The sequence below is a fragment of the Biomphalaria glabrata genome, chromosome 4, assembly GCF_947242115.1.
Source record: "Biomphalaria glabrata chromosome 4, xgBioGlab47.1, whole genome shotgun sequence".
In the NCBI taxonomy this organism is placed as follows: domain Eukaryota; kingdom Metazoa; phylum Mollusca; class Gastropoda; family Planorbidae; genus Biomphalaria; species Biomphalaria glabrata.
The window spans coordinates 8,329,545-8,356,001 of record NC_074714.1 but is presented as its reverse complement, the minus strand read 5'-3'; the positions used below and the strand labels follow the sequence as shown (position 1 = coordinate 8,356,001).

The window sequence follows — 26,457 nt, the reverse complement described above, 5'->3', positions numbered from 1 at the left end:
CCGAGATCTAGAGACACTGTGGCCAAGTGGGAATGTTGACTTGTCTCCAGCGGCAGCAAGATTAAGCCTACATTAAAGGCTTTCTAAGCCCCTTTTTATTAAAGTATTAAGGGAATAGGCCTAGCCTATTCACACAAAGAAAAAATCTAATGCATACATAGTAACTTACTAACAGCACAATGATTTCAATGGATTTAACAGAGGCGAACTTTTTATTGATCTAATAAAGGCAGTTGAACGTGAGAAAGCAGTCAGAACATGAGCATTTGACAAACGAGTTTCCTCCGACTTATCGAAAAAATGTAAGTAGTTCAACGCCGGAACGAGGCTTCTGTGACATTGCAGTTAATGTTCGAGAGTATTTGAAGAGTTTTCTGTTACACTGGATTTTGGTGGTTTCTACGTTTTTTTGGCATTTTCAGAAGTTAAATCTGATGACCCGATGTCCAGTTGTATGCCGGACATCTGTGTCTCGGGTAAGAAATAGCGGAATTCCTTTCTATGAAATAAAACAATTAAATCCTTCAAGCAGAAATCAGGAGAAACTATTGAACACACAGCTTATAACAGAATTTCAGTATTACATTTAGAAAAGTAGATATAACATGAAGCTTGAAACTTTTTTAACCGACCTCACTATTTGTCTTCCCTTGTATATTTACACCCTCTTTAAGATTACCTTCTATGATAGACTAGAAAGAACCAGAATCTTTGACTGAAAAGATCTATTCTTATTTTAAACTCCCTTGTCGATTTCGAGTTCTGTTGTTGTTTCTCGAAATGTAAACTCGTTGTTACTTGCGTAAAACAACCTTGACACTTAATATCACGTGACAATATAAATATATACAGTACGGACACCATGAGCCTCGTCTCCGAAAGTGATTATGGCGTAAATGTGCTTAACATATACATTTAGATTTAAGTAAAATTTCTGGATGGGTCGCTGAGGTCTCGTGTACCTATGCGTCATGTGAATGTCCAGCAAAGGAAACGATGAATCACCCTAAACCTCTTCCGTCCGTCAAAATCAGAACCAACTATCAGCCCTCCATCGTGCCTCACTGCTCGTAAAGTCATTCATTAGTCTGATAGCGAGGGGGGTAATCTCCCTTTCTCCTCTCGCTTGAACTAGAGACTTGGAATGATTTCACTAGCTTCTTTTTTTTTTTCAATGTACCTTGTCCGTTCTAGGTTTGTGATACGTAGATACGTAGATCAGTGACCCGAACAGTCACATATAAATAGCACAAGATACATAGGTCAGTGAATCGAAAGTCTATTAATGACACAAAATGCATAGGTGAGTGAAGCGAAAATTTATAAATAACATGGCAACCTTTGCCACAGTTTTGTTTATGTCAAAATGTCATTGATGACCTTCAGTGTCTACGATTCACGATTAATTTAAACGATTTCCGAACCATGCAAAACGTATTAGTGTACGTGTTCATTCAAATGAACGAAAACTATATAAAGATTGAACATTTTGTATATATGAGGTAATCTTCTTCAATGTTTTTTTTTATTTTTCTTTTACTGCTTGCATGAAACAGATGGGCGATTATTGGCCCTAATTCCACTCTAATCGTCACAACCGCGTTAAAAACCACTGTTTATAGACGTCATTGAAATCTCGTACTAGTTAGTGATTGAGACTCAATAACAACCCCAAAACACACATTCTCTCCCTTGATTCGGCCAATCACATCATAGATTCAACAGTTGGTTTAATGATTAATGAAAATGTCATCAACTAGGCGCCCCAATGACGCCACGATAGCTGTTTTTTTTAAGCATTCTTTTTTTTTTTCCACCCGCTTTCTCCCTTGTCATGAGGCTCCAACTCTGTGAGAATATCTCTTTTCAATTCTTCAATTTCACTCGTGGAAAGAGCCAGGCTTAAGGATCCAATATACCTCTGGATTAGCCGCATCACGACTAGTCTTCTTTTTACTGCCGCGATATTGCTCTTTTATGGTCACTACGGCTCTATTAGATGGCTCGCACCCCGTAGTTGGGGACCGAGGCATGCTGGGAAATGATGACACTTTATGAGGCAAAAGTGTTTCATGTTTACATCGTCTGCTGAAATATGAATGGCTAGTGGTGACCCGAACCACGGCTCGGGAATCCTACCGCCCCCACAAATACGTGGAGGAAAGATTCCAATGCTCTGTTTGACTTAACTTTTATCACCATTTTCACACCATTTAGCACAGGTCGAAAATAAGAAAGACAAGTTTATTCTATTCCTTTCCCCCCTCTTTTTTTTTGTCACGTGGTCCGTCTTTCTATGATAATATTTCATTTATGCATCTTTGTAACAACCATTTTTTATCCGTTACAAATATTGTAGTTCTATATTTAGCAATCTTTTTATTTCATATCATCACATAATGAGGTTGACGTGCTATGTGACTTAATAAACCCCACTCGGTGGCTGAGCGGTAAAGCTCTTGGCTTTCGAACCGGGAGTCCCGGGTTCGAATCCTGGTGAAGGCTGGGATTTTTTAATTTCAGGCTCTTTACGGGGCCTCTGAGTCCACCCAGCTCTAATGGGTACCTGACATTAGTTGGGGAAAAAGTAAAGTTTGTTGGTCGTTGTGCGTTGACACCCTCGTTAACCGTAGGCCACAGAAACAGATGACCTTTACATCATCTGCCCTATAGATCACAAAGTCGGAAAAGGGAAAATTACTTTTTTTTTTTTAATACTATGAACAACTAATAATGAAATGCAAGTTTTAAGAACAGACGCACAATAGAGCCGTGATAACAAACGAATAGTCACATCTGACTAGAGTACAACCATTAGTAAAATCACAGACAGTAGTTCAGGACTGTATGTGTATTAATGAAGTGGAAATGCTACATAAAACACTGAATTATAGCTTGGAGGAAATACAAAAAACAAAAAAAAAAAGGTAGTAAAATATTTAGTGAAACACAAAGATAAAGAATGCGCATTTCCACATGATAGGACAAATTCATACAAGCTCAACTTCTTCCCTAGTGCTATTTGAGCACGGAGACGATGGTTGCCTGAATCAGCCAGGAAAAAACGACATGGCAGAGTTTACGTTTTTAATTAACTTGCACGATTAGTTGACACCTGGATGTCATATGACATCATTTTCTTCTCATTTGAATGAGCGTCTGTAATTTATAAGATAAGTTAATAAGATAATCTGTCAAAGTAACAACTCGGCAATATGGATTCGTTCAAACATCGCCTGGCGCTATTGAACATTACTGATTGTGACTAAAAAAAACAATAAGATTAAAAGATTACTGGCTGAAACACATTTGACTAAACACCTGTATATCTTCTGCTGTAGAGGACATCAGTTCAGGGACATCGTTTTTTTTTTATTATTGGATGTCCACCGCGTGGGTGAGCGGTAAAGCGATTGGTTTCCTAACCGGGGTCCCGGGTTTGAATCCTGGTGAAGGATGGGATTTTTACTTTCGGGATCATTAGGGCGCCTCTGAGTCCACATTGCTCTAATGGGTACCTGACATTAGTTGGGAAAGTAAAGGCGGTCGCTCGTTGTGCTGGCCACGGAAACATAACTTTGACATTATCTGGGTTAGGGTTAGGTCCTCGAGTAACCCCAAATCCTAGATCACAAGGTCTGAAAGGGGAACTTTACTTGTTATTGCGATGTATTGTGTAATGTGTGTCTCTATTACAAATACATTTTTGTAACTGTAAGCGCTTTTAAACTTACCGGATCTTCTGCACCCCTTCTCAAATGTTTCTCTCTGAGATGCTGCTCCGTGATCCAATGTTCGCTCCGTGATCCAATGTTCGCTCCGTGATCCAATGTTCGCTTCGTGATCCAATGTTCGCTCCATGATCCAATGTTCGCTCCGTGATCCAATGTTCGCTCCGTGATCCAATGTTCGCTCCGTGATCCAATGTTCGCTCCGTGATCCAATGTTCGCTCCGTGATCCGATGTTCGCTCCGTGATCCAATGTTCGCTCCGTGATCCAATGTTCGCTACTAGCTTTTCGGTGTATCCGGTGTATAAACTAAAGGAAGTGTAGTGATAACTGATGTGGTTGTTTTTTTAAAGGTCTATACTTTGTGTGCACCTTTAACACCGCAGAATCCAATTTTCTAAACTCTACCGACTGCAGCATAAAATAATTTCAATATGAAGGTAACAATAGACTTTTATGCTTTGACTTACAAACTTATTTTAAAACAAACTCTACAACTAAGTAATGGTAATAAAAGGATTTTTGATAATAAGAGTACAATTATCACAATGAGAAATCGTTACAAACAAATGCTTAGTGCGCATCTATGACGTTTAATTCTGCGCCCTTGACATTGTTTAGTTTTTGTTGTTTTTTTTTGTTGTTTTTTATTGTGAAAATCTCCCAGAAGTGAAAACCATATGGGTGACTATTTGAACCGGCATGATTATTCCGTCCTTGATCTGTCGAGTCACACGAGTTGCCCCTCCCTGCCCAGCGAGGAGGAGTAATTGCCCTTAGGTTCCTTGGCATCGATACTCCGGGCCCATCCATTGAGTCGGTCCCAGTATCCATTTCGTTAAGGAAGCGAGAGCGCGCACACACATACACACACACAAATCTATATTTACGGCATTGTTTGGGGGGGGGGGAGAGGAGGGAAATCAATGACCACAACCATCCAGGACAATGATTTAGTCGGACACGAGTTTCTATGATTGACATGACAAGGCCACTGACTACACGGTAAGAAATCTTTCTCCGAGACCAGCACCGAGGGCTGCACTGCTCCCCACCCCCAGCTCCGTCATTGGACTATTGATTGACTATAACTATGGTAGAGTTTGATTTTGAAATTTTTCATTATTATCGATGCTGGGGTTGAAGCCGCACACAAATCGAGGACCTGACATATTTCAAGAATTTCTTATTGTCGTGCCACGCTCATTGCTGAAGCTTAAAAAATGTTCCCCGGTATATATTTCGAACTCTAATACCTAATACAGCATGAGCTACAGTATTTAGTAAAATAGTGTCTAACTGTTCTGGAAGTAATCTAATTGGTTCATTGTGTATACGTTACTCCGGCAACAACTATCTTCCACGCTCTTTATCCTGTTGTTGTTTTAAAGTTGTTGTTTTTTATTCATGTAGTCTTTGCTGATTTGTGCCTACAATCTTAATGCATGATTGCATTATCAGTTGTTTTTTTTTAAATTCAACCTACGCCTATACTGTTGTTGAGATCTATACACAGGAGATCGATGTATTCTAGGTTCAGACAATATCAATAGTGTATCTTGTTGTTGCTTTTTCACCTGATATCAACACTCGCCATCAATAACAGATTCCAGTACATTCTGTCAAATGTGTTCCGCATCGTTCGCGAGTTCTATGCCCCACACGAGAACTGCACTCGGTCACACCTCGCCAATTGCGTCACACGCCGAGTCTCGTGGATTGAAAGTCAATCTTCGGGTTCACGTGCTTGCCATGTCTCTGTTGTTGTCCAGAGAGGAAACGTACCCCCCTCCCCCCACCTCGTTCTAGTCTTTTTTTTTTCCCCGCGAAACTCACATAACAGGGGAGGGAAATCATTGATGGAGGAAAACAATAGAATGTACTGTACAACGTGTGTGTGTGTGACAGGATACAGTGAGACCAATATTTAGCCCAAAGCTAACATTGAGTACGCCAGAAACTGATGCAGCCTATTTGCGTTTAAAAAAAAGCGGTCTTTCTTCAGCCATTCTATTAGGCTATTGATCTAGTATCAATAAATGGATCAAGGCTCATATGGACTTTCCTACAAGGGACAGGACCAGGTTAAAGAAAGAGAGGCAGACAGAGGAAGAGACGGGAGAACAACGTTAATTAAGGAAAGAGCCTCTAATCCTGACAAAAGACAGGAATGTGCTGCGCCGTAATGCTTGAACTTGGCTTGGCTACCTAGAAGGCTCGAGGTTCGACACCCGACTCAGGCAGAGTTGCGTTTACTGAGCGCCTAAAGGAAGCACGGAAAACCAACTCCTAGATACCCCCTCCCCCCACTGGTCCACAAATGAGATTGGACCAAAGCGCTCTGAGCATGCTAAAAGCATGAAAGTAGCGCTATATTAAAGCTATAATAATAACAATGGTCCAACGGACTAAGGGAAAGGTGAAGGATGATTTATTTATCCATTCTCGTCTGCTAGCTGTTTCAAAGCAATCAACTTGTATATTTCCACGATATGTGTTATCGCGCGATTGTATACTGTCACGCGCTATGTTATCCAAAGCATTACGTAAGAATTGTTATCAATATTAATCGATATCCTATTATTCTGCTGGTTTCAGTTCACATTGTGTTACATATCATGTTGTCTCCATAGACGTCTTTGAACATAAAATTTACTTTCCTTAAGCAGGAAATCAATAAGATATTTTTCTGTTTTTGTTTTTACATGTTTCGGAAATTCCTTCAGATTTCAAGATTATTACATTCTAGCCCCCCAAAAAATGAAGGCGTGGTTTTTATATGGGCTAACTCTGCGATGTTGTTAAAACAAATCCATGTCCTAAAAAAACAAACAGCACCTGTACTTAATTCTTGTACCCAGGGTTCCCGTCTTTGATGTAGTTGTATGCGTACCAGATCGAGGCTCATTAATTAAAACCCTAACGAGGCACTCAATGTTGTCTAATTAAATGCAGGGTTTCATATGAAGACAATAACTTTTTGTTTTGTTTTGTTTTTGTTATTGGCCAAACGTTTGACTTTATTGACCAGCTTTGGCACACATCCAAACCGGAAGCTCTTGAACACCAGTGATGCTATATTGTGTTTCATTGTGTTTCTTAGTATAGCGGTATCTATTGCTCTAGTTCCGTATTGCAATATGACCACACCATTGACGAATTCGTTATTACTGAATATACGACTAACGACCTTGGCTATGCACCATTTGTTGAGCACAGCGACAAGTGACTTTGACCTTGTTTCATGTCTAGACAACTCTATTACATCGGTTACATGATTTTAATTGCTTGATATTTTTAGCATTAACTAGTCACTTTTTTTGTTTTCATTAAAGAACTCGCCATGTTTCTGAGTATTTTTTTTTACAAGTGTTTGACCTAATTCTACTATTGACAACAGATTTCAGCTCAGTTCTCCTTTTATTTATATTTTTCCCTTAGCATATAAAACTTTTTTTTTGGGAAAAAAAATGTATTTAAAGTAAACTTTATGGCGCACAGACTCACACTTGATTGCAGCCAATCTGACCTATATAACATGATAAGACACGACAGTTACATCGCCCTCGCCCTACTCGCGTGGCACTACAAGGCTGAAGAACAACACTTTGGCCAGGTTTTTATTTTTTACTTTTGTTTTTTACAGACCAAATTGTTACAAAAATTCAACATATTCTTGCTTTTTTTTTTTGTTTTTTTTTTAAATATGTAGTCTACCAATACTTTATCAGAGAGTTTAGTAAGTAAAATAAAATGTTTTCTCTTAATTTAATCTCTACAGACTATTTGTGTACTGTAGTAACCTAATAAAACACTACAGGAAGACATCTTGATCCTAGGCTTTACTGTACAAGAATCACAAAAAACAGTTCACGATAACACAGAACACACACAAGCTGACCTGGACACCAAGACATTTTGACACACAAGACCAGATCAGTTCACAACACACAACAAGAAACATAAATACACAATATGTTTATTCTTCTTATTAGTCCCCTTTCTACATCATCGCCCAGGTCTTAGCGAACACAACATAAAAAAAATATTAGGCCTTAGAGACTATAGAAACAACAGATAACTAACTATACAATCTTCCATATACATAGGCTCTCCACTAGCAGAGTGGTTACCGTGTTGGCTTCAGAAGCCTGAGAAGGCTTGATTTTGAATTAAAGTCGTTCCCCTTTTTTTTTAAATTTTTATAAATGCTTTTTTATTGTTAGTCTAGATCTATTACAAATTTAATTACAAGACTGATCCCAAATAATTAATGTACGCTCAATATACGATTTTTCTTTGTTTAAAGTCTTAACGTTTGTCTTGTTATTAAAGAAAGTTTTATAACCGGACCAGTTAATTATCACTTTGATGTTTTTTCGATCTTTGAATAAATTATAAACAAACCTGTTAATGAAACATTGATGCACGAGAGAGAGGGGGGGATGACACGGCTAGGTTGTGTAGATAACATCTCTACCTTGCCACACTGTGGGCGAGTGTTGCAGCAGTACACATGCTACTCACTGTCTCCTGCACGCTTCAGTGAATCAAATACTCAGTTGTGGTGTCGCTTTTTATGCAGCCTTGCGACTCCCCCACCCACTCCTCCTTTTTTTTCTCCCTATTTATTTTATCATTGTCTTCGCGGGTAGTGGAGCATGACACATCCCTGATAATACATTCGTCCTCTTGTTCTTTCTCTCTCTCTCTCTCTGTTACTTCTCACTATAACTCTACTCTCTAACATTTTCTTTCTTCTCTTTCTTTCGTTCACTCGTCTCTTTATTATTTATTTTACTTCCATGTTAGTCTGTAACAAACAAAATATACAAAAAAACATTTAAAAAAAAATTATCTAAAGGGGAAGATCTTTGTCCTTAAAACTTTGTCTATCAATAATGTAGACGTTATTTCCCTTATTTGATATCAAACAAAATAATTAATTACCAATAATTAATTGACTAATTGGCTTTTTTTTTATTGATCTATGTTTTGTTAGGTACAAGAAATAATTGTACAAACTATCAACTTGATCGGAGAATGCGTGAGGAAGAAATAGCGTGAACAGTTATTTAAGGGGACTAAACCCAACAAATTTAACCATATCTCTGAATACCGAAGGATTAGTTTCCCTTGTTGGTATTAAACAAAGTAATTAATGGCCATTAATGAGTTGACTTGTTGGTTACTTTTTTTTTTAATTGACTTATGTCTTGTCTATGCCAATAACATGTCCACTAACCTGACATAGTAACTTGATATAAGCTTAGTAAAAATCAATTTATTTTCTCCTCTGATTGACATCTCTCTCTTTCTCCCTGTAATCAAATGTTCTGGATCAAGTCCGTCATCCTTTATTTGGGATCACTAGAAACAAAAGGTGTGTACTTCCGGTGGTCAGCACATGGTGTAAAGACTGTAGAATTGTTAGAATTTAGATTTCTAAGACATATATTGGTATGACTTATGGGGTTTAGAGAGACCCACACAAGTCCAGACAGTTGAGATGTTTGAAATTCAGTTTGGTCAGTAGATAGAAATGTAGGCTTTGTCTTTGCTGTCACATGTGGCACATTGACATTTCTGTGACCTTGAACTTCTCGGCCTCTCGTTACTTCCACGTGCTCTCACGTCTGCTTCTCGATTACTCACCAACAAATGTTCCGAAGTCGTTATTAGCTGTCACAATTTGACTTTTATACTTTTTTTTTGCACCCCGCCTCATTTTTTTTTCACTTTTTAAAAAAAGTGTCCTGCTAGATGCACTCCAAACCTGCCAATGTTGTGACCAACTATTCTGAGGAAAAAGGCGGGAGGGCCGGGGTGGAAGACTTGTGAAACTGATGTTCGAGTCCCAGGCTGCTCTCTGTAATTAGAGCCCTCGATGTCTGGTCTCGTCACCTCCGCGTGCACACGTGCAGAGAAGACTTCGCTCCAGGGGGGAATCCATTGTTTTTTTTTTTGTTGTTTTGTTTGGAGGGGCTAAACAAGAAAACCTTTGTTACAATGTAAAACCCCCCCCCCCCCATTTTTTCCCCGTGCAGAGTTTATAAAGAAGTCATCTTGACCTGACTAATGCATAGTCGACAACAGAACGTTTTAAATTGTTCTTTTCTCAATATAAAAAAAAAAAATAATAGCGATAATAATGTTTCAGTAGTTTTATTATGACACTCCATGACATTGTGACATTTAATTTTGTTCTCCTCCCTCGAGTTTTGTTTCAACTAATGACACTAATGTCAATATTTGTACAGTCATCCATTAGGCACGCTGCGCCCCTCAATTCTAAGCTACTGATCATTCAAATTAGTTTCCATAAACAGAAAGGCATAATGCAACATTTCGTTCAAAATGTTTCTGTTGAAAAATACTGGTAAATAAAATTTAAAAAAAAAAAATCGTAAATTAAATTTTTCATCTATTGACGGGAAACATTGAAATTCGATTAGCTCCTGGCCAACATTGGCTTGTCACATAGTACTACAGAATAGAAAGGCAGTTATGTCCCTTGGCGACATATAACTATCCTTGCCATAACATTATTGTTAATGTGGGTATTAGTGGAGTATAGTGTTCACTCTGCGATGGTGGTCTACGGTAAATGTACTAACAAAAAATATAGTTTAAAATTATTTTTACGTTGACAAAGCCCATTACTGATACAACGAAGAGTTTCAATCCCACTACTTTTTTTTTTAAATATAAAATTTACATTTAGATTGTTTTCACATTTTTTTTTTAAATTTAATTGTACAAGTTGTACTTTGAACTAAAGTATTTTGCGGATTATATACGTTTTTACAAAGGTGCGGTTTTTTTTGCAAAATGTATTCTATTCATAAACATGGTGTAACTTACACTAAGGACATACCGGTGGGTCTTTAGACCTCCTTTAGTTCGCTGTGTGGTTGTGAGATGTAGATGGACAAGCTTGATGAACTTCTCATTCTAAATCTCTAGAAAATGAAATAGTACCGATGATCTCACTTCTTCTACCGATAGTATACAGCTAGTCACACTTGGCACGTGCGGGGTATATAAAGTTGCGGTGTGTACAATTTTTTGTTTTTACTTATTTTGTCATTTGTGCGGGGTTTGTTGCAAACTCTGCCGCTCTAGACTAGGCTTGATCTGTCACTCCAGATTCTGCCCCTTCTCAAGACGAAACCAAAGCCAGTGATTCATCTGGGAGCATCCATTGTCTTCCGAGACAGAAGAAGCCAGAAGCCATATACTATATTTTGTAATTTGGGCGGGGTATACGCGTGTGCGGGGGTATATTCACGAAAATACGGTATTTCTTTCGCAGCGTAAATTAAAATAATTAAATAGGAAAGAGACTATTCGGGAAAGATTGGTGCGGAAGGATCTACAGAGTTGTCGTTCATGAACTATTCTGACTGACATAAAAAAAAAAAAAAAAGTCCTGAGTAGTGCGCTGTCACTCGGACGGCGGCAGATGTCGCCTACTGCCTCCTGGTCTCCCTCGCGCCAGCCTCATCACGCCTCGTGTGTTCGTGCGAGAGGTAAGCTAACACCACTTCAGTTACGAAACAAACAAGCAGTGTGTCTGTGCCTGCCTTATAATAAAAGATAAGATCAAAGAAAAAAAAGGCCCATGGGGAGGGTGGGAGGGTCTTTTATATGCGGGAGTGTTATTTAAATGATAGTGATTGTCTTGGGCTAACTCTGGTGGCGAAGAGACAGACTTAACATCAAGACATCTGTCTTTGTGACATCTGTATCTCTGACATCTTGTCACACAGTTTGACCTTTAGATGTGATGTGGTGTTGCACCACGTCTTGCAAGACTTTATGTGAAACCCCCCCCCTCCCCCCCCCCCCACCTCTGTTATCTTAAAACTACATCTTTTAAAACTATGAATAATATTTTTTTTGGTCAATGTAATCTAGCACCACTGGGCGACACAACTATTTTCTGTATTCAGCTGGATGTCATCGAAAAAGAATGGAGGTGTTTGCCGCCCCCGTTTACAATGATCAAAGGCGTAAGGGCGCCATGAACGAACACTACATTTTTTTTTCCTCTTTTAAAAAATGACATGAGGTAATAGGATAAGGAGAACGGGGTAGAAACATAGCCCCCGGGCCCCCTCCATTAGTCAGAGGGGGGGTATTTGCATTTCGCTTTGATTGGAATGACGTGTAGGGTGCAAATGATTCTCGGCGTCTCTGCCATACTGGTTATTGATGGAGTGGAGACGCCATTGCACCCTGACAAAAATCGAGGCATGAAACGAGGTCGCGTAACTTGAGTCCATGTATTACATAGCATATCATGGAATGATTGTGAATGGTCAGTCAGATATGTTTACTAGCTCCAAGTGAGGAGCAAAGTGGCCGAGAGGTAGAGCGTGAAACTAAAAACTGTCGAGTTAAGAGACACAAGTAGCTGCTGAACCGTAGGCCTCCACCCACCCAACAGTTAGATCAATGGCCTGATAGGATTGGGCCCTAAATCTCCCTTTCTCTCTTTCCCTCTCTCTTTCTTTCTCTTTTTCTATCTCTCTTTCTCTCACTATCTCTCCTTTTCTTTCTTCCTTTCTGTCTTTCTTTTCTCTCTTTCTCTCTTTTTATATCTCTTGTCTTTCCTTCTTTCTCTCTCTTTCTCTCTCTCTTTCTTTCTCTTTCTCTGTCTATTTATCTCTCACTTTCTATCTCTCTCTCTCTTTCTCTTATTCTCTCTTTCTTTCTCTTATTCTCTCTCTCTCTCTCTCTCTCTCTCTCTCTCTCATGCACATGCAAACACATACGTGCATTTATTTTTGTTTCTATCATGTCTTCTAGTCCATTGTAAGACTCAAGGTCAAGGTGAGACTCGTACTGTAGGGCCTGGGTTACTTGCTATATCTGCCCATGATTGTCTGCACAAACAGACGTTCAATTTTTAAGACGCGCACATTGTTATGTACACATATTTTATAGAACAGTTAACTCGGGGCGTCGTTAGCAGAAATGAAAAATGAAAAAAATCGTTTGTACCTACGACAAGGAAAATTCACAAAGAAGAAACGAGACAAAATGTAGTGGCCTCGTAGTCATTGTCTAGTTTGTTATTCAATGACTGACTCAATGAGTTAGAGTGTTACAGTAGGCGTGTGTAAAGTATCTTGTGTGTGTTAAGTATTAATTATGTTATGTTATGTTATGTATGTTATGTTATATGCTATGTTATATGTTATGTTTAACTCATATCTGTTATGTTTCAGGTTATACCAACCGTCGTCACGCAGACCAGTCGCTTTCTCTCCCAGCGCAGAGATGGGCTTGACAGACATAGAGATGGCCCACAATCTGGACATTGATGACCCTTACTTTGACGACAGACAGTACGAGATTGTTTACGAGGTAAGTACCAACTCGACATAAATTACGTCACTCACGCCCAGGGCCGGGCTTAATGTACCAGAGCGCCCACAGCAGATTAGATTTATCCACTTCATTTTTTTTCTTCGTAAAAATAAAAATTAGAATAACATCTTTCTTTTGCACACTTTCTAGCTCTTTGATATTCATACCTCAAGTGACACAGAGAATACATACATGTATAGAGACATGCATTTGATCTTCCAGATAAACTTTCTCTTTACGGGCATACGCTTTACGGTTTTCTTATAAAATAAAAAAAAAAATTAAAAACCCACGACGTGGAAGCCCTCATTAACACTCGAAAACTTTCTTGGAAGATACAAATATTATACGGCGTATTTAAATCCTCGGCTCCATCCTCGGGTCCCGACGTCTTGAAATGACAGCCGGAAATAGAAATGTTGACGAAACGAAAGCAAAATTTATGGACCTGATGACGTCATAATGCTTAAAGTTTAAAAAAATATGTGTGTGGAGTTTATTTCTCTTTTTTTTTTTTGAAGCAAAAAAGAGTTGTAGCGTTAGAGGGAGATAATTTTCATGTGGCACATTCACAATAACTGCAATTTGGCTGTCTCCATCTGTCAGGCAAATGGGAGATAAATTGTAACGAGCTGACCTAGTTTTCAAAGATTAGACTTCCTGTGGTTGTTTTTTTTTTTGTGTTCTTGAGTAAGACAACGCAGAAAAGCGATTGGACGCTGGGTGAGCACCACAAATAATTAAATCCAAAATCCAATAAACGCACATTTTGATAAACACAATCCGTAGGTAGGTCGAAGCAAAAATATTGCATTTCTCATTTCCCCAACGGAATAGCCAATTAACATTTAGCGAACTGTTTATGCTCAATACATCTGGGTTGAATCACTTCAGTCGTCTCTCGCTACGGCCCTCACGAATTGACGCACGAGTTTTATCCCAAACCAATTAGATGTGTTTGGTAGAGTCAACAAACGCCTGAACATTGCCGTTGTTTAGATTCATTCACATAGCATGCTGTAGAAGAGAGCAAGTGACAATGTGTGAAATCCACGCACTTGATTGTTAGGCCCTCATACCTGCCTCGACTTCTTGTGTGCTTCCTCGTTTCCTCTGGTTGGGGCTAGGTTCCTATTTAAATCAACGCCACTGTAAATCTCTTATTTCCAAACATTCGCCATGAATCAAGCTTTCAACTTCAGACAGTGCCCCCTCCCCCTTTTTTTTTCCAAAAAGCAAATCTGTATTACGGTACTGAGGAAAAATGTATTTAAAAGTTTGTTTTTTTTAATTGTTATGTATATACTAGCAGCACACACCGGCTATACCCATTGATTGGTTCCAAGGTTTTATATTGTTTATTATGGCCTGATCCCCCCCCCTTATTATTATTATTATTTAATTTTTAATAAATGGGTCACATTTTAACGATGAACCTAACATCCTTTCTTAGTGAATTAGTCTATCTGTCAATCTGTCTATCTGTCTATCTGTGACAATAAAATGTCACGCCCCTCCCTCTCTCTTCTCTGTATCTCTCTCTACGGAACCTCCATTTTGTTTATTTTAATCTGCGCATCGTAATTTCTCGGACATAAACTTTACAATTGATTTCTAAAGTCCCACCTCATAATGCGCTCGCGACACACACACTCGAGCCAGTTAATTTAGTTGCACTTTCAATTATCGCACCCCCCCTCTCTCGGCCTGAACCAAAAACCTTTTATTTTGTTATTTTGTTTTTAAAATAAAAAGAAATATCGATTTGGTTTGATGTATTCAATTATTGTAGTCGTTTATCTTAACCCCCTTTCAAAATTGTGTCACTTTTAAATGTAGCGAAATGACATTAGATCTAGATTTATCTTTCTGATACTACTAGGATTACCTTTTTTTTTTTTTGATAGTTTTCCAAAGAACCATATTCCTTGCTCTCTCTCTCTCTTTCTGAAAAAAAAAAGCAAAAAAAAAACTCTAGGTCTTAATCTTATGAATGCTATTTTGATTGGTTTCGTCTAAAAGAAAGTGGAAGTGACGTAAGGCATACTAAAAATAAGTTGACCTAGGGGAAAAGAAAAAAAAATAAAATTATGGAATTCGTGATATTTTAAAAAGTATTTGAACTCTTTATCCCCTAATCGACGATACCATCGTTGATTTTGACCTCATTAAATGAAATTAATGTTTAATTTTTTAAACTTGACTTTGAATTATATAAAAAAAGCATCAATTTCCCTTTAATTCTATACCAAATACAACATTTTCTGATAACAATCAACAAAGCTATTGAAGTCCAATCATAACAGTCTAGTGAAATAGTAATGAGCAAATAAAGAATTCCTTCAAAACGTGGGAAAAATAATTGCGGAGTTAAATGTAGACCGCTGCCTTTGTGGAAAATACCGAAAATAAAATACGTGTATCTTACATAATGGGTAAATATAATGTCTCTCTCTCTCTCTCTCTCTCTGACACACACACCCTCTCTCTCTCTCTCTCTCTCTCTCTCTCTCTCTGACACACACACCTTGTTCAGCCATCTCGATGTCAGCATGTCAGCAAGACGTGTCATCTATCCATTAGTATATGCATTGTAAGCAAGCGCATTCCTCGAGAATCGTCTCAAATAGCCCAAACATGCAGGGTCAATGTGAGCCCGTCTATTACATCTATTCACATGTCTACTCCGTGTATTACATCTAGTCACATGTCTACTCTTTATCTTATCTTATATAATACAGACGTTACTTCAAAAGAGAAGATGATTACGTCCTACGCGTCATGCATTTAGTCATGCATATTAACCAATGACTTAAATTCTGCCAAGTCACTGGTTTTCCTGGCTAGCTCAGGCAACCCATTCCATGCTCTAATAGCACTAGGGAAGAAGGAGTATTTGTACAAATTTGTCCTAGCATATGGGACGAGGAGTGTGCCTTTATCTTTGTGTCTTTCAGAGTATTTTATTAAATACTCCGTGTATTACATCTAGTCACATGTCTACTCCGTCTATTACATCTAGTCACATATCTACTCCGTATATTACATCTAGTCACATGTCTACTCCGTCTATTACATCTAGTCACATATCTACTCCGTATATTACATCTAGTCACATGTCTACTTTAGTTTCTCTTTGGATTCTGAAGTTTCAAGGACGCGGAGATTTGGGACATAACTGTGGGCGGGGAAGGTTTTCTGAATGTCTGAATTAAGTGTTGAGTGACAGTTACCATAGCAACCAGAGAGTATACTTACACACAACTCTCACGTTTTCTTAAGCACGTTTTTTTTTCATTTACCCCCCCCCCCTATTTTTCGAATCTCTCCCCCCCCCTCCCGCCTTTCTCCATTTTAGCGCCCTACCCATCAGCGGCCCAAGTAAGACGCTGATGGCTTAAAACTCGGGAGCCCCGGCTTGTCGCACGGATGACACTACGCCAGCGACCCCTGTGTCGAGGTCCCCCCCCCTCTTCCACAAACCTTCCCCACACGTTCCTCCCCCCCCCCCTTTTCCTTAACAACCCCCGCAGCGCGTCCTTAGCAACGTTAATGGAGATGCAGTGTTTGATGTTGTGGCCAGGATGGCCGTGGCTGACATGTTGAAGTGACCGGTGGCGGGATGGAGACAAGCTGTAACCGTACATCGCCCCCCCCCCTGCCATTTACGGTCCTCACCCGCTCCTCATGACCTACATGTCTGTGATTTCCTCTCCCCCTAACTAGATCCACTGTTTCCAGTTGATATAAAAGTTAATTACAGGCCACATTAAAGCAGATATATCGACAAGACATCCAGATTCCGTTTCATGACCAATTCTCTGTTTATTCAGACTACTAACAATGGACTTCATATTATGCAATTTTCAACCAAAAAACAACAACAAAACGCATATTTTAAAGTGTTTACAGTATTTTAAAACCAGCATGTCATACAATATCGACTATTAGTGACTTTCATCACTAAGCAGCGTAACCATTCCTAGTGGATGCTGAGATTTTGTTCTGACATCTTATTGCGGAGTGGTCTATTTTATATGTGTAGACAAAAACAATGGGTCCATTGAGGCAAGTAGTCACCAAGGGAGATAATTTGAACAATTATAAATGTTATCTTATCCGTACCTAGGGAGTATGACCTTTGACCTTTATTTCCACTCGCAATCTTCCTCGTTTTTTGACGAATTTTTTTTTATAAAGCGTAGTTATAAATGGTGAGAGTGACAACACGATAGATCTATTTATAGTAGTCGTATGACCTCTAAATCTAGACCCAATGCCAACCCACAATTAGATCACAAACTATTCATGACCATCGGTGAAATGTGATGGATTCTTGTGATTCAAACGTTGAAGGGGTAGCAACCCCTAAGAATTGATTAATAATTGTACGTTGACACATTTGAGGGACGCATCTAATGAATCGTGGCCATCTTGACCGTGGCATAGATTTAGTGTGTGTGTGTAGTTTCCCCTCTTGTTATTTCATCCCTTGGTTACACACCACTTCCCCACTTCAGGTGTATAAGTCAATGTGTGTGTGTGTCTGTGTGTGTGTGTGCGGTCTAGTGGGATTATCTCGCGACAGAAATCTGCTGTTGTCGTGAAGTGCTCACAAAACCCATTTCACTTAATACCAGCCCTCGATAAGGCGTCGATCAGAGATTTTCTCCACCCCCCCCACTCCCTTCTTTTGCCAACACGGCTAATTTTAGAGCCCGGGAGTAGCCGGGTAACAAAAGAACGCCCCCCTTATCTCACGAGTCGTGAGGACTCACGAGTTACAGTTCCTGGAGATATCCCAGCAATCCAAGCGGTTAGATGTTTGGCTTTGGAGTTCCATCTGGAGTCAGCCGATTGTCATTGAATGGTTTGAATCACTCAGTCGCCTCAACTCCTTATCTCGCACGAATCAAGGCTGGACGAAGTAATCTGACTAGAGTTCTTGTGTTTAGAAGATAATATTTAGAAGAGTTGAAACAGACCAATGAGCAGATTTATGGTATACATGTGTGTGCATAAGGATGGGAACACTACTATACGGTATGGTGTTAGTTCCTACCTTTAAAATACCACAGCTTCAAAGTGAAACACTAAGTTAAAAAAGCAAAGTCAAATTTATTCAAACACCAATAGCGCACTTAAATCAATTTCGGGAACCCCATTTCAACTGACGCTTTTTTAAATTGTAAAAAAAAAATTCCTTATACAGTCGAATCTGGTTAATCGGCACACGTCCGGACGAGAACGTTTTGGTCCTAATAACCGGCTGGTGTGATTAACCGGACTGTGAATATATATTCAAGAGAAACAAACTTGTGCAGATATTGTCATAGTCACGTCATAGTGCGAGCGTATCGTCACTCTGTATCAAAGTTACTGGAAGGGAGATAACATGGTATAAAAAAATCCAAACATTGGTATGAAGATCCATTAGCTTATTGAATGCCTAGTTAAGATATCTGAGTTCCTCCAAACTCTTTCTAAAGCTTAGATAAAGGTATTCTTAAGTTTGTAATAAACAAATATTGTGACTATCGGAGGACTATAAGATCAGGTGATCCATTGATTCATTGGCGAGTATCCTGTTCGGTTAGCCTGAATTATCTCCACCTGACAGACGTGCACCAGCGCCCCCCCCCCTCTTCTTTGATTCGCGTGAGAATCTGGAAAATGGACAAGTTTGGTCCAAGCTCTCTATGATCTAGTGGCCGTCTCACAGATGGACAAATGGATTCTTGCAATTAACACTCATACACCATGCGCATGCGTAGACGGACATACACGTTCGGCCTTCCTTACACACACACACACACACACACACACACATACATACACTCATAACTACGCGATCAACACACACACTCTCATTCTAGATGTACATCTCGTCAAGTTATTTTTTTTTTATATATATTTTTATATATTTTGTATAACGCAATTTTCAAACATTGTGTATAAATGCTGGCGCTCCCCCCCCCCCCCAATGCATTTTTGTTTTCTGTGTCTATGTGTGATGCGCCCATGAATAAATAACGGGCCGAAATTGTCTTCAATAATGGCATGTCTACATAATACATCCAGCAGTTGGGCGCCACCCGGCAGACGACGAGTAATGTGATAATGGCGGCAATTTACGAATGCCTCGCGCTTACAGAAGTGACAGTTGAAACAAAACAGGCGTTGAAGAGCGGGAAATATTGATGTAAACAGGGGCTGGGTATTTACTCTGTACAGTTTTACTCCTCGTCGTGTCCCTCGGCACGGGAAGAACAGTGCCGGGTGTAATTCTTTTGAAGCCTAACTCGACGACGAGCCATGCATCTTCAGTTGGCAATGCTAGAACTCAATGTGGTGCTTGTTTTATTACACTTTGGCCTCTGGTTTATCACATACACAGTTAGCGCTTACATTTAGTCTTGCAATGTGCTTTTTAACATTAGTGCCAATATGTACGATAACATAATTACAAGTAGCCTCTGCCCTCATCTAGACCTCGCATTATTTAGAGAAATCATCTTTGTCTAAATGTTTTGCTTATGAAAAATTTCACGAGTCATTTAAATTTACTTCGCGGATTTGGTATTGGGGAATATACAGTTTGAAGATAACTTTGATAACTTACTACCTATAAGCAATCAATGACATTCAGTGTCATATTCAACTTATAATAATTAATAAACGTCTTCACAAAGAGGTTTGTATGATGTAATTGATAGGAAAGTTTGTATGATGTAATTGATAGGAAAGTTTGTTACATGTAATGGAATATTTTATCAACAAACTGTCTTATAGCTTCTGTTTAATTTTAGTTTATGGAACGTGGCAGATTATAAAATTCTATGTGTTATACTTTCCGTTTTTTTTTAAACAAAGCTTATATCAACTCTCTGTCTGTCTGTCTGTCTGGTAAAAATGTTTTACAAGTTTCTTTCTTTTCCTCTCACGAACATTCTCGAATCAAGTTGAAACTTTGCACAATTATTCAATGGCATAGACAAGACTTATATATATATATTTAAAAAAAAAATTAGTCAATTAATTTCTGGTAATTAATTATTTTGTCTGATACCAACAAGGGAAATTAATCCTTCAGTATTCATTGATATGGTCAAATAGGTGGGTTTGGTCCCCTTAGATTATTGTACACGTTATTTCTCCCACACCCATTCTCGGACCAAGTTGAAGCTTCAAACAATTATTTATTGTACCTAGCGAAGTACGAATCAATTTAAACAATAACCAATTTGTATATTAACAATTGTTCATTAATTATATTATTTGATATTGAATAAGGGAGATAACTTCTACATTTTTAGACACTTCTTCCTCTTAGATAAGCTTTTATTGCTTGTTTAAATGTATATCCTGCTGCTGGCTGACGGAATGGGGGTGGGGGAAATTTATTTAGTATTTCGATGCTACATTTGGTATATACAGAATTGGTTTTATTGCATTATGAAAAAGTTAATACAGCTGTAAATGTTCTTAGGTCAAGTAGATCTTTGCTGTATTTTTGTCTGGACATTGTAGAGAATGTTTGAGACTCCTCGCACTACAAAATCCACATCTCTACTGACCTTTGTATCCTCTCTATTAGATGGTCACTTCCTTCTATCACTATTGCGTTAGCCTGTATCGCTTGTCATGTTCGCCTCCTGTCAAAACTCTTGTTTAACTTTGTAGCTCACGGGAGGGGGGGGGGTATGGGCACCACACAGCCCCCGCCACCTCATTGCCTCCACTCGGCCCTGTGTATTCTACCAGAAGCCGCATCAGAGAGTATTTTTTGATCTTGGGGCGATCTATTGGGCTCACAGAGAACAATTTTAATTCCCCGGACGTGTGAGTCACGTGATCGGTCCTAAGCCCCTTACTTTCTCTCTCGCCACATTCTCGGTATCTTAAGGTTTCTTTTTTTTTTTTTTTTTAGTTTGATAATATCGAGGTGCGGGGACTGTACCGGTGGATGGCATTATACAGGTCCAAACAAATATTTTGCTTATTTCGCCTCTGGTGAATTGGGCGGCAATTAGGTCTGATATTTCGGACAGTTCTTAAGTGTTACTAATAATTATAATATGAAAAGTCAGTTTTAAGTCTGTCAGTGATTTCACACATTATACTCTGTTGTGCCCCCCCTTTCTTCCCTCCCCCGCCCTTTTTTTTCCCTTCCCCCCCCCCCCTTTACTGTCGCTCTTTCTCCATACAAAACATTATTTATTAAGACCAAAGATCAATACAGAATTGTTGCTTTTTTTTTTTTTTTAAAGGAAAGATAACTCGCTCTCATTTTCATCACGGCAAGCAGACGACGTATGAAACGAAACAAAATATTTAAAAAACTGAAATAGCTTTTTGATTGAGTCATAAGTCAGCATGTCAATGTGAACGTAATATTCAGTTACAATGAGTCAGCCGCGTCACACAAACATCGAGGCGTCTTGAACTGAATCACGTAGAAATAGGCGCCATGACAACTTGACGTGTGTCAAACGATTGATCACGGTAACAGAGCATTATGTTATTAGCCTACGGTCAGTTAGTTATTTGTACACATAAGTTGTTAGCTTTAAAAACAAAATACACTCGTTTGCAGTTTTTAAATTGTTTACTCCATTCAAAGTACAAAAGAGGGATCATAAACAACATTAGGGGATGGGGGGTCTACTGGCTATAGTGATGTACAACATAATCAGTTTACAAGTTTATTTTTATTTAAAACAGACTTTACTGTTTGAGCTTTCTGCCAAGTTACTGGTTTTCCTGGCTAGCCCAGGCAACCCATTTCATGCTCTAATAGCACTAGGGAAGAAGGAGTATTTGTACAAATTTGTCCTAGCATATGGGACGAGGAATGTGCCTTCATCTTTGTGTCTTTCGGAGTATTTTATTAAATTTTGATTTTGTATTTGAAGATAATGGTTCAGTGTTTTATGTATAATTGCTACTTTACTTTTGAGTCTTCTATCCTGAAGTGAAATTGAAATTTGAAATGTATTTTAAAATGCACGAATTGTGGGCGTTTTTGGTTAAACAGTTTTGTGGACTTGTAAGAGCCCAACTTGTGCAAAACAAGAGGAACAATCGTCTGAATCTAGAAAATTAGGCGCCATTTTTTTGTTTTGTTTGCTTTCTTTACTGAATTTGTATCCATTCAGTAGTGTCATTCCCCACTCTGGTAGGCAAAAAAAAAACAAAACAAAAAAACAAAACAATGTGACCTGTAGCTGAATTTGTATCCCTTCAGTAGCGTCATTCTCCACAGTGGTACCAAAAGTTTGGAGCCTTGAAGTAGCTTATGTCTATTTAACTAGCTTAACAATATCTATACGCTGTATACGGTGTTTGTTAATGTATTGTACGTTGTATGTGTGAGTTTGATTTGTGGAGAAGGAATATAAGCTTTTTAGGAATACAATCAAATGTCTAAATATGGGCCAAGTCTGATTCGGTAATTAATTGTTTGATCCTATCACTATGTATTGGCCGCGATACAAAACGGCGGGAAACACAATCCGACTTCTATCGTCTGCTATCTCCGCAACGTTTCGGTTATTATCTCCCTTAGTTTTACTTTTTAGTTTGAGGCCGGAATTGAAATGGGGTGGTGGATAAATAGTTTGATCACTTTATTGAATGGCTGCCACAGTTTGTATCTGTGGTGTATATGTTTGTATCTGTGGTGTATATGTTTGTATCTGTGGTGTGTATGCTTGTATGTGTGCTGTATATGTTTGAATGTGTGATGTTACCATGGTCACTATCAAGTCAAGGGCATCTATTTGATCCACTGCTTCCCTGGCAAATCTGAAAGTCACGTGGTCACTGAATAGATAGGTTTTTTAGTGGACGGTAATCTGGGTTGATTGGACAAACACATGCATTAGAAGCGAGAGAGCTTGTTTTAATCGGGAAAAGGAATCGGCCTAGATGTTTAGAGGAGAAAGAGAGAGGGAGAGTGTGTATGTGTGTGTGAGAGAGGGAGAGAGTGTATGTGTGTGTGTGAGGAGAACCAGTGGAACAGGGAGTATGGAAATAGAGGGCTAAAGGAGAAAGATCCGAGCGCTGTGTGTGTGTGTGTGTGGGGGGGTCATGCAGGTTTCAATGTTTAATAAATGTCGTTTTCCACTTGTTGATTTTAGATATCGACTTAATTCCCCTGTCTTGTTGGCCCATTTATCTCCCCTTGTCCGCCATTCCCAGCTCTCCCCTAATGCGCTTTCGCATTTTTCTGAATATCTACAACAATATAGAGCTCCATTTATCTGGCATGAAAGAAGAAATAAATCGCTTTTTTTTTTACCCCCTTCATGCATTCACTCGTGTAAAAAGGGGGTTGGGGGGTGGGGAAGTAGAGGTCTGGTTTTCTTGGAGCACCATCTTACGTAGTGCTTCTATTCACCCCAATTTGAGAGACAGCCCTCGCGCGACCCTCCACTTTTACATTTCGCCAACGCAACACGAAATCCTTGCCTCTCTGATAGTTTTATCAATCAATCATTTCACACTGCCGAGCAAAAGACCGTTGCATAGATGAGAGTTCATAGGTCATTGCGAGACTTTGCTGACACCCCCCTCCCTCAAACTAAAGAAAAGTGCCTTCCCTTTGGTGCCCCCTCCTCTTCCCGCCACACACACACACACACACACACACACAAACTTTCTTCAAGAAAAAAAAAGAAAAAGTCTTGATGTCATATTCCTATTAATATTTTTTTTAAAGGAGCCCTTGTCATCGCCTCGTTGCAAAAGATTTACATGATGGCAATAACGAGTGATCTGATTGGATGGTTTTGTAAGTTTAGTGGTAGAACGATTGGGGTCAACTCATATGATGGGGGTGAATGGATGTGTGGAGGCTGATGTATGCGCGTGTGTGTGTGTGTAAGTTAAAGTTAGATTAATCTCGTAAAGATAGATAGTGATCTTTTGGAAATGTGTGTGTGGGGGGGGGGGATCCATTTCCAATTTAAAATAGATCAATTTTATGTTCACACCATGCACTGAAGAAAAAAATTACCTTGAGTATGTGGGTGAAAATATGGAGTCTCTATCTAGGTCACCAGAATGTTGCCATAGTAAATGAAACTATTATGTGAATACCTGACTGGAAAGAACATTAGGTCGCCCCCATACACAAACTGTTTTTCAGCATAACAATTTGTATAAGTGGTTAGATTTTTTGTATGAGAAATACGTTTTTTTTTTTTCGTAAGTCGCTAAACATGGTTTGCAATTTAGCATTCAAGAAACCCTACAGCGGTATTTAGTTTAATGGGAAATGTATGACTTCTGAATGCAACCAAATATCAGCACTATACAGATTATGCAGTATTCGTTCACCATTATTTTAATGAGCATACATATCTGTTGATTCATTCCACAAATCTCTCACTTTAATTGACCATTACTTTACCAATGTGGACAGAAAGTGATCACCTTTTTTTTTTCATGGGGACTCTTCAGACGCTCGTAACACAAAGTCTTATAGGAATAAAAATTGTCAAAATGGTTCAATGCGCGAACACAGGAAGTGATTAACTTTAGCTTGTAACAGGATTTGTCCCTCGCGAATTCCTCCGTTACTGCGACGCAACGAGCTACGAGCCTCTCCGGTCACGTGAAAGAATCTCCTTGCTACCCTTCTGTGTTATCTACACAAAAAAAGAAATATACAAATGAAACTCTGAATCGAATTTGGGCTGGGCGCTATTGAATAGAACGAAATAAACTTTGCAGAGTTGTCCTTCCCACGTCTCTGGGCCCGCACGTTTGTATGCGCCGTTGTTCAGATAAGTAAATAATATTTTGCACATCATGTAGATAAGTCAATGAATCGATTTGGTAAGACGCCCGTGAGACAAATGTCCCAAATTGTTGTTTTTTTTCCCCCTTTGCTCAATGCTGAAATGTCTGCCAGAGACGCCATGGATGTAATTCTTTGGTGCTTCCAGTGTCTGAAAAGATAAAATTGATTTCCTGTTTCGGACGCAAGCAAAAATTCACAAATGTCACACACACACACACACACACAGACGCAGGCATACACACGAATATTTGGTCAAAAAATTGGAATAGGTAAATGTAACAATTTTGCGAAATCGTATCAATAATAATAATATAAAAAAGAAAGAAAGAAAACGTTTTTTTTTTCTGAAGACGTTTTTCTTTTGTTTAGTTTAAGACATCATGGGACATGATGGCTGAGTGTTAAAGTGTTTAGTTTCTCAATGCACACAGTTTACGGAACAAATCAGGCATTCTTTTATGAATTTGTTTCCCCCAAACATTACATTCCCGAATTTCTGAATGCGCTCTAAATCTACATAGTCTGAATGTGATAGACGTTCTGTTTCTTTGGTTGCTGAACTAAGCCAGTAGTCCTCAATCCAGGGCCTGGATGTCATTGTGTTCTTACTAGTCTAGTTGGAAAGAAATTGAATCAAAGCTGGACATTGGAACATTGAAATAATAACTTGAGAGCTACTGACTAAAATAAATTGGATGAGGGGTTGTAGGTGGGGCTATCAAACTGTAGACCTGAGAAAACGTGTCAGGTGAAGACATTGACACGAGACTAACAAGAAGTAAGACCAGAGAAACAAAGGGACATAATGAATGATTGTACTCTAGCCAAGTCATGGGAGCATCCTGTAAAGTTGCCTTTCTTCTTGTGTCTCTTTAGGAAGTCTTACTGAGGCGGACGTCGAGTGATGCAAAACTCGGATTAACTCTGTGCTACGGGTCTCTGGAAGATGAACTTACAGAAATATTTATTAGTGAGGTGAGTAAGAACTTTTCCCCTCCACAATCACCCCCCCCCCATTACGCCACGTCTGCTGGGTCACGTGATAATGGCGAGATGAACTGTCCAATAGCCTGCCTTGTATGATACATACAATTAAGACTTCAAGTATATCAATGTACAAAATAATAATAATAAAACTCGGGGAACAGTCTCGGCTAAAGATGAACAAGTTCGTTATCAACGAGTTCAACTGAAATGTACACTGTTAAGACTAAGTTATAAATCTAAAATTCAATCCAGTCTAGAACAAAATTCTCACATCTATTGTATTAATCAAGTAATTTATAGTTTGGCTTGCTGTATTTGTTTGCCCCATCACTTCTAGAAATGTGAGTTCAAAAGTGATATTAAAAAAAAAAAAACAATTTGCATCATGACGATGGTGTTGAACAGGTCAAATCAGTAAAAGAAGGAGTACTTAGTTTGTTCAAGAACGAAAAATAATTAAAAAAAAAAAGAAGCTTTATTTGAAATTTTTATGTATGTAGGTCAAAACCATTTCATTAATGATACATTGCCTGACCGTTTTTATTTCTCCCTT

At 38.8% G+C, this 26,457-nt stretch overlaps 1 protein-coding gene across 7 annotated transcripts in view; it reads left to right on the top strand.

Moving 5' to 3' along the window:
• The window catches only part of LOC106062824 (E3 ubiquitin-protein ligase PDZRN3-like), a 211,580-nt gene that overhangs the window by 169,736 nt on the left and 15,387 nt on the right, over positions 1-26,457 (top strand). For all 7 annotated transcript variants that reach the window (XM_056025579.1, XM_056025578.1, XM_056025576.1 and 4 more), the window contains 2 exons: positions 12,967-13,105; positions 25,794-25,892. In XM_056025579.1, the coding sequence (XP_055881554.1) occupies positions 12,967-13,105; positions 25,794-25,892 (238 nt within the window). The remainder of the gene's footprint in view (positions 1-12,966; positions 13,106-25,793; positions 25,893-26,457) is intronic.